The 10,079-nt window shown below is 35.0% G+C and overlaps 1 protein-coding gene across 1 annotated transcript in view; it reads left to right on the forward strand.

Moving 5' to 3' along the window:
* Nucleotides 1-10,079, forward strand: part of LOC117179804 (neuroligin-4, X-linked-like) — a 105,943-nt gene that overhangs the window by 84,333 nt on the left and 11,531 nt on the right. The window contains exon 6 of the mRNA XM_033371927.1: nt 2,542-2,986. Coding sequence (XP_033227818.1) covers nt 2,542-2,986 — 445 coding nt within the window. The remainder of the gene's footprint in view (nt 1-2,541; nt 2,987-10,079) is intronic.

Below are 10,079 nucleotides of genomic sequence, written 5' to 3' on the forward strand. Positions count from 1 at the left end.
ATTTTCTTTCTTTTATCGTGAAATTATAATGAATTGCTATGAATTACTTATCTTTGAGTACGTTTCCGGATTTCCCAGTAACTGCATATCGAAGCACAATTTAAAGAAGGTGTATTTATACCAAATTGAAAATTTTCTATTTTGCTTTTTCTCCAACCGAGTATATAAGCGACCGCTCTCTTTCAAATTTGTTACGGAACTGTTAAGTAAAAGACAAGATAATGTAGGGGTCAGCTTGCGACTGCGTCGTATCCGAGAGTCGTTAAAAATCGTCCTGTTTAAAATTCTTAGAAAACCCATAAATACACACATATGTATATTGACAGTGAAGAAAATTTCAATTCATTAATTCTTTCGAAAGTTATTGTGCTAACCGACTAAAAATCTACAGACTCACATGCAGACAGACAGATGGAGAGACACGTTCGCGAAAACATGTCAAATTTTACACAAATGTAATACCTTTTCTGATGAGGATTTAAAAGAACTCTTGATTAGCAAATTTTTTTATACAGTGACAACTGTTAATATTCTGCACAATGATTTGTATTTGATCATCTCCGAAAATGCATTATAAGGCAGATTAATGTGAAAATAATAAAGATTCTAAGCAAATATGCTTGCATTTTACATTTGTGTATAAAAATAATGGTTGTGATATTTTAATAAATATGTATGGTTATTTTTAGCTCCTAGAACCATATAAAGTAATCACATTTTGTAAATTTTAAAAATAGAACGCAAAACAATGGAACGAAAACCAAGTGATTAAAAGAGGTGAAAGAATTTTCTGGGTTGGGGGTTTCCACATCGTAATCCGCTAATTATCAGAATCAAAAGTTACAATTTTCGCTTTTGTAATCCCACATCTTTGTTTTATAATGAGAAAACGTTTAAAATTTCAATTGTAGTTAGAGTCTCTAATCAAATTTTTCCTTTCAGAATTAATTCTTTATCAGGAGTGGTGTCGATGAATACATTGGAGACCAAATTCCTGAACAGAGAAAATTAAATCCTTCGAAAAATCGAACCGTTATCGATACATTTTTATAACTAAGATTTAGTGATACAGTTGAATTAATAAATATTTAGACAATTTTAACAAAAATCAAGTTTTACTAAGAAATAAAATGTTTTAGAAAAATCAATGAAGTCGCAAAATACAATTATGCTACAGTTTCAAAGAACGGGTCACTTTTGAAAGTAAATAGCAAATTTATGAATTTCTTTAAAAAAAATGATTTTAAGCAATAGTGAGCTTTTTTAAATTAATTTTACAATTTAATATTACAACAAACTGTAAAATCAATTATACATCCCAAGGCTCTGTCGAAATCGTTTCTATTTAATGACAGCGCCTATATTTAGACTTCCAACATAAATTATTTTGCAAATCCTTATTTTAAAGGTTTTTCCAATAACTTTATTCGATTTTCAGCAATATTCGTGGTCAGATGACGAATAAACATCGTTACTTCAGCTATACATTTTTTCCGTGTAGCTTTTAAACCATTTTTCTTTGAGAACATTATTTAAATAGACATTTTTCAATTCAGTAGTTTATAAAAATTGAGTGAGCTACAAGAAAAATTATTTAAGTTCTACAAAAGCTTTTCATGGATATAACAACAAATGTTATATTTGTGATTCGTTGCTAAATAAAAGAAATCTACAAAATTATCCTTTTTGATACACTTTGTGTTTAATGAATAAATATCACTGTATGCATTTAATCACAACTGGTGATAAGTCGAGACTGCATCCGACTTTGTTAAAAGTGCTCGCATTTTCCTGAATGTTTTGCAAGGGGAGAGGGAAACTGCAGAAAACCTCCTCCCGAGTTCAGCCGGTTTTCTGACAGTCACACACTCATCACACACTCATACATACACTCATCCTAGGCGTCAAATCTTCCGCTCGACAGTTAGAATGCAACAAATACACAACTCGGTTGTGCGCCGTAGATAGAAACCCATCCGAGAGCTATCCGCGTTTGAAATGGCTGAAGATCTGAACTTCCAAATCCGGTAAAAATTGTGGGCTATAAACTATTTTAAATCTTAAACTACATCTCTACCCCACTATGCAGCATAACTCGGTCGTTGACTAAGAATAAATTTAATGTCGATAGATTTTAAGACAGAGAAAAGTTATTCAAAATCATAACGAAATCATTATTTTATGAGTGAACTATAAACAGATTCCCAGTGATGTAGATAAGGACTAAACTGGGATAGAAATGAGTGAATTGAAACAGATAGGTGTAGTCTGCATAGCAATATCGACAAAGAGATAGATAGAGATTAACGCGTATTGGTAATGAATGGTTTGGGATAGTAAACAGAAGATTGAAAAATGTTTTTAATAATTATATTGACAAGGAGATAGAAGAATAAGATTGAATACATTATCCTCTTCCTATTTGGAAGATTCAGAGTGATTAAAAATGTTGGGATCTATTAATTTACTTCAAACGGGGTTCAGTAGAGCCACGGATAATAATGTCTTCCATCAAAGCAATTAACTAGTTATTTTTTTCAGATTTGTGCCACCGATCGGACCTATAATACCAATAGATCAAAGTAATCCGGACCCTGCTTTAGACATGGAACGTGCGAGCGATGCTTTCATCAAGGTCCCTCTGATGTTGGGAGTCTCCACCGCTGAGTCCTACCTCGACTTTAATGCCGAAGATATCCAGTTCGGATTCGAGGAAGACCAGCGCAACCGAATTCTGCGCACTTTCATCAGGAACACCTACTACTATCATCTCAACGAGATCTTTTCATCCGTGAAAAACGAGTACACTGATTGGGACAAACCAATCTTGCACCCCATCAATATTAGAGACTCGACTATGGAGGCATTGAGCGATGGTCACACGGTCGCTCCACTAATGAGGATCGCCTTTTATCACGCGAGGAGAGGGGCCAATACTTACTTTTTCCATTTTAATTATCAAACTAAGGACAGCGATTATCCGCAGGTTTGTTAGAATATAACCAATTTTCTGAATATAAATCACTCACTCAAACTTTCTCCTCTATTCTCCTCTACTTCTGCCCTATTTGAGTTAGGCGCGCGCGAGCGAGGGGCTACTCATTCAAAAATCTGGAAATATTAAAAATATGAATGTGGCATGAAGTCGACCGTTAATTCGACTCACCGAGGCAGCGTGGGCATCACGAACGAGTGAAATGTGAATGTGTGAATGCTTCGTGGTGTTCATACACTACGCTTGGCGAAAGATTTTCCAAATTTCTAAGAGTTCTTTAAAGAGTTCTTCTAAAATTTCCAGCGCAGCAATCTGAGGTTTTTCAGTGACTAGCCCCTGGCGCGCCAGTGCCTCTACACCCGCCAACAGCGCTCGAAACCCGTACTCTCTCGGTCTGATCAAATTGGTTTGATAAGCTTTGGTCCGGCATTCGCGTATGTTGTTACCGTGCATGCGCAGGCACCCGATGTTAAATTAACTTTGCCATACCGAGAGAATACGGGTTAATAGCTTTTTTGGCCGGCGTTGTAAGGGGCTTTCTCAGCATTACTCTGGAACGAACTTCCTATTCCGGCTTCCGAACTTCGTTTACGCATTTACTCTTTTAGAATGTATCACTTGCATACTATAATTGCCATATTTTACCAAAAAATGCAGTCTCTCTTGCCAATATCACACAAAAACAGTTTCTTAGGAAAATTATAAAGACATCTCATACGTAATTCGAAAGAAATTTCGTACAATGTAACATTTGGAAATAAAATCTAAGCAAGTCGGTTTAAAAAAATAACAAGTTTTAATGTTTTTTTTATTAAATCATGCTCTCCAAATTTTTATTCGTAAAATCATTTTAAATACCTAACTCTGCGACAACTTATGCGAAATAAGACTGGATTTGTTGAAGGGCACATGGAGCAATTCCTGCCTCAGAAATCACGCAGTGAGGGGAGAAGTATTGATGTGCCCACCTTTGAAATCGAATCATTACATTCATCAGATCGTTTTAATTTTTCCCAAATTCTACCTGAAATCTTTGTAAAATCTTTGTAAAGTCAATGGAATCTTTGTAAAATCTTTGAAATCTTTGTCGAACATTTGAAATATTTTTGAAATATTTGGAAATATTTGTGAAATTGTTGGAAATCTTTGAGAAAATTATTGAAAATCTTTGAGAAGATTATTAAAATCTATGTGAAATCATTTAATTATATCTGAAATCTTTATAAAATATTTGAGATCTTTGGGAAACCATTTAAATCTGTATACATTTTTTTTAAATTTTAATTTTTGAAATCTTTCGGAAATCATTGAAATCTGTGAAATCTTTTAAATCTATCCGAAATCTTTGTGAAAGCTTTAAAATGTTTGTAATACCTTTGGGAAATCATTGCAATATTTCTGAAATCTTTGGAAATCTGTTCGAAATATCTCAAATATTTTATTAATCTTTGACAATATTTTTTTAAATGATTGAAACCTGTGAGAAATCATTGTTATCTTTGTCATATCTTATGAAACTATCCGAATTTTTTTGCAAAACATTTGAAATCGTTGTGAAATTTTTAGAAAAACATTGAAATCTTTGTATTATAAAATATAAAAAATATTTTTAATTATTTGATAATATTTTTGTAAAATTGTTTAAATCTTTGTGAAATCTTTCTCAAATCTTTGGAATTTTTCAAAATAATTTTTAAACATTTATGAAATTGTTGAAATATTTGTGAAATCATTTACGCCATTGTGAAATTTTTTTATTTATCTGAAATCTTGGTGAAATCTTTGCGAAATATTCGAATTCTTTAGTAAAATCTTTAAAATGGTTTTGCGAAGTATTTGAAAACTATGAAATCTTTGAGAAATCATTAAAATATTTGTAAAGTCTTTGGGAAATCATTGAAGTCTTGGTAAAATCTTTCAAGTCTGTTCGAAAACTTTGCGAAATATTTGAAGATTATAAATTCTTTGTAAAATCTGTCTGACATCTTTAAAATTTGTATTTAGTATAACATTATTATACTATATACAAAGTGTGTCATTCAATATTATAAGTTTATTCTCCTGCACCCACCCGAAGAAAGAAGGCTTCGCGCTTCTGATTTGTGGTTTTTCACGATGAGAGAAGGTGTTAAATTCTGAAAAAAACATGCATAAACTAGCTAAAGTATAATATGTTACACGTTACGACATCTACTGATGCATTCCTAATAAGTATAGGTTCGGGAATCGGAAACGAGAGCTCCTTTCACGATGCTAGTATAGGAATAATGGGCCACAATTTAATCACCTGAAAGCTTCTTGCGAACATTACCATTTGCTGCGTATTGCCTGAGTCTAATTTACAGCTTCATGCATTGCTTTAGCAGACATAATTGATCAAAACTGCTCTATAGGCGTGAAAGAAAATCAATTACGTAGAGAGACCCTTTATCTCCATATTCATTATAACAGATATGAACTTCACCTGTACTTTGTTTACCTTTAATCAATATAATGCTTCTTTGTGAATTATTTCTACTTATTTAGAAAAACGGATAGTATTGACATGAATAGCGCACTGCGAAAGTATTAGAAATATATTGAAATCTAAATTTACAAGGGACCCCGCACCAAATTTACAGTAAATGGCTTTTTGTGAAAAATTAACAAAAAATGTTGTATTTTCTTTTCTTTTGATTCAACATAAAAATATTTTTAAATCATAAGGAAATTTATTTGATTTTAATAAATGACGCGACGTAATTTCTTTAATTTAAAGAAATTACACAGTAAACCCCAAGAATAAATTTGATCTTTCAATAAGATAAAAACGTTGCAGCACTTTTATCTGACGAAAGATAAAATTTATTTGAAAAAAAGATAACATTTATCTTACGAAAGATAAAGTTTATCTAACGTAAATATTTGTATGACATATGTTATATGTCAGACGGCTGCGTCTATGCTGACAGAAAAAATGTCCTTCATAAATTTAAAAATCCTCGTAGCATTCAATTTTAAATGTTCCCCGTTTATTTCACGAATTTTAAGCAAAAAAAAATCACTCACCTACACTTACTGAATACACAGTCTGCACTTTGGTTAGTTTATACTTGGCTGACGATGGCTGAGTGTTCTTACTCAGCCAACTTTAGTCCCTTACTTTTGTTGAACAAATCTTTATTTTTCTATCGACCTTGATGTAAACTTCAAAAATTGTAAACAAACACTATTTGGTATAAACTAACCAGAGTGCAGACTGGGTATTCAGTAAGTGTAGGTGACTGATTTTTTTGTTTAAAAGTATTGAAATAAAGGGAGGATATTTAAAATTGAATGCCGCGAGGATTTTTAAATTTATGAAAGGACATTTTTCTGTGAGCATACACTCAGCCGTCTGACATATAACATATCGTCAGATAAATTTTATCTTTCGTTAGATAAACGTGCTGCAACGTTTTTATCTTTTCAAAAGATAAAATTTATTCGTGGGGTTTACTATATATTTATTTAAATTATTATTTGTTTAAATGGTTTGTACCGACAATTTTTTTACCGGTTTTTATAGAAAGCATATTTCTAGCAAGGTAGCGCCAGAGCGCCCATATTCATGGAATTCGTAGAATCCATGCAATTCCTGCAATTCAATGAATTTATGGAATTCAAGGAATTCATGCAACTTAAGAAACGTAGTGGCCAGCCTGCCGGCGCCGGCAAGATTGCATGTTACCAGCTTTTTTTCCTTTTCTTTTTTGTTTACATTTTTTAACATTTTTTTTAATCTTATAATGATGTATGTTGATGCGCTGATTACAAACCTGGACATGGAAACACCTGCAAATATAATTCTCAGTGTTAAAGCTTTAAAAAATTGCGTTTTTTATTTACAAAGTTTATATACAGTATCTGTACCGGAAAAAAAAGCATATATCAAGCATGCGAAAGGGACTTTTACGCAGTTTAGAGTAAGGCCATTTGATTGAGAAGTTATTTTGATAGTTTTTGGCTTTTGCTGCACTGAGAAAACTATATCGCACAAATTACAATATATATCGTAATTCCTGTGCTACATATCGTTATTATCGCATTATAATAGCGCAAAATCGTGATATCGTACATTGCAAGTTTTTACAATATATACTGCATAATTGTGCAATCTATAACGTAAGAAATGGGGATTCCCATCCGTCAGTTACATTTTGCGCTTTTGCTAAATTGTATTGAGTAAGTTCTAATTCGTCTACAATAATGTGATTTATTTCGGAGGAAATATATCAGTAAGTACATATTTTTTTTTTGTGTTTTCTGTCGTAGATTCTACATGTTTTACTGAAATTTGCTCACTTCAGTGCCACGCAGTCGACGAGTTCATAATTATTTTCCTAACCTCAATGAAACTTTTGCCAAAATATGTTTAATCATTAACAGTTGCAGGTCTTACCTGCAGCAAATTTTTAATTTTCTCTGTGATTGTTGTAAATCTAGAGTCCCGATTTATAGCTCGAACTGACTCATACTCTGCCTTTTTTCCATTGCTGCTAAGGACGCCGTAGCAGACGACAGAAACAAAATTTAACTTCATTTTTGTCTGCGATATTAGTGCATTATAATATCCTACAAAGCTCCGGGACCTGATTGTACGTTATCATATTGCGCTTTCTTGCAATATAGAGGTTTTGCGATATCATTGTGCGATATCTTTTTCTCCGTGTGCGTTTAACGAAACGTTCTATGTATAAATCACACTTTATCGTCGATTTTCGACTCAAAAATTACTATTGACGTCTCGTGGGGGCGGAAATGCACCCCTGTGACTGGTCACAGAAATAATCTTAGGCGCACTCCTACCCCTTCTGACATCTCGTGGGGGCGGGAATGCACCCCTGTTTTTAGTCGAAGAAATAATGTAAGGTCGCACACCTCCCCTTTCCAACGTCTTATGGGGGGAGGCACCCCTGTGACTGGTCAAAGAAATAATTTAAAGTCGCACTTTACCCCTTATGCAACGCTACGTGAGGGCGGCAAGGCACCTCAGTGACTGGTCACAGAAATAATGTAAGCTCGCACCCCTACCTCTATTCCAACGCCTCGTGGGGGCGGGAAGGCACCCATGTGACTGGTCACAGAGATAATGTAAGGTCGCACCCCTACCCCTTTTCCAACGCCTCGTGGGGGTGGGAAGGCACCCCTGTGACTGGTCAAAGGAATAATTTAAGGTCGCACCTCTACCCCTTTTCCAACGCTACGTGGGGGCCGGAAGGTACCTCTGTGACTGGTCACAGAAATAATGTAAGCTCGCACCTCTACCTCTTTTTCAATACCAAGTGGTGGCGGGAAGGCACCCTAGTGACTGGTCACAGAAATAATGTAAGCTCGCACCCTTACCCCTATTCCAACGCCACATGGGGGCAGGTGGGCACACCTCTCACTGATCAAAAAAATCATTTAAGCCTGCATCCCTACGTCTTTTCCAATGCCTCCGGGGGGGGGGGGGAGGCACCCCTATGACTGGTCAAAGAATTAATGTAAGGTCGCACCCCTACCTTTTACCAATGCCCCTTAAGGGTGGAAAGGCACCCTTATGACTGGTCAAACAAATAATTTAAGGTCGCACCCCTACCCCTTTTCCAACGCCACTTGGGGCGGGAAGGCACCCCTGTCACTGGTCAAAGGAATAATTTCAGGTCGCACCTCTATTCCTTTTCCAACGATACGTGGGGGCGAGAAGGTACCTCTGTGACTGGTCACAGAAATAATATAAGCTCGCACCTCTACTCGCACCTCTACTCTAATAATGTAAGGTCGCACCCCTGCCTCTTTTCCAACGCCACATGGAGGCGGTAAGGCACCTCTGTGACTGGCCACAGAAATAATATAAGGTCGCATCCCTACACCTTTTCTAACGCCACGTGGGGCGGGAAGCCACCCTAGTCACTGGTCACAGAAATAATGTAAGGTCACACCCCTATCCTTTTCCAACGCTACGTAAGGGTGGAAAGGCACCCTATTGACTGGACAAAGAAATAATTTAAGGTCTCATGTAGACTCCACCTTTAAGGAGTTCGTGGAATTTAAGGAAATCATAAAATTCGTGGAATTCATGAAATTCGCGGAGTCCAAGGAATTCATGGAATTCAAAGTTTTCTAACTTTTCTTCAACATCTCATGGGTAGGAGGACTGGAAGGCATCCGTCAACTGTTCACAGAAATAATTTTGGTCAAACCTCTACCCCTTTCCAACGAATCGTGGGAGCGGGAAGGCACCCCTGTGGCTGGTCACAGAAATATTTTTGATCAAAATACTTACCCTTTTCCAACAACATGTTGTCGGACTAGAAGGCACCTCTGTGACTGGTCACAGAAATAACATTTTTCCAAGGAATTTTAGTCTTTGAAACAAACTAGCAAAATGCCGATATTGAGGTTCGTACAGTAGCAGTAAACACATTTGGAAAAAAATAATTTTTTAATATCTTATTCCCGCAGTCTACGCTCAATCCTTATAATATGCTTTTTACCGGTACTGACAATTATTTTTTTAGTGGTACCGACAATTTTTTGACCGGTACCGGCTTTGTATACACAACCTTTGAAATAAGCAAATTATTTCTTTGAATCAAAGAAATATTTGCTTAGTCCACATTACCAATCCGCCACAATATTGCGCAGAACAAATCACTTTGATTTTTTTACGTTAACGCGTCTTTCAGAACATGTCTTGTCAAATTTTTGCGAAGACAACGAGAGAGAAAGGCTCTTGGTAATAATTTAAATCGCTAAAAAATTTTGTTTCTTCTTTGCTCAATTTCGTCACAATTTATCTTTTCACCTTAAATTTTCATGAGAAATTGTAAATTAGGAAAAAATAAAATTCATTTACACACAAAAAACATTAAAATAAACTTTTTCCTGAGGTGAACAAATAGACCATGCAAGTTTCTTGTAACTCCAGTTATCGAATCCGATTATTGAACAAATATTCTCATGCGAAGAAAAACGAAACATTTTTGCTTGTATTTAATTACAATTATTACATTTTTTAATTAAATATCATTATTTGCTTCATGAGAAAGCTAATTTATTTATCATTTAATATTGGATTAAA

The sequence above is a fragment of the Belonocnema kinseyi genome, chromosome 1 (assembly GCF_010883055.1).
Source record: "Belonocnema kinseyi isolate 2016_QV_RU_SX_M_011 chromosome 1, B_treatae_v1, whole genome shotgun sequence".
NCBI classification, from domain to species: Eukaryota; Metazoa; Arthropoda; class Insecta; order Hymenoptera; family Cynipidae; genus Belonocnema; species Belonocnema kinseyi.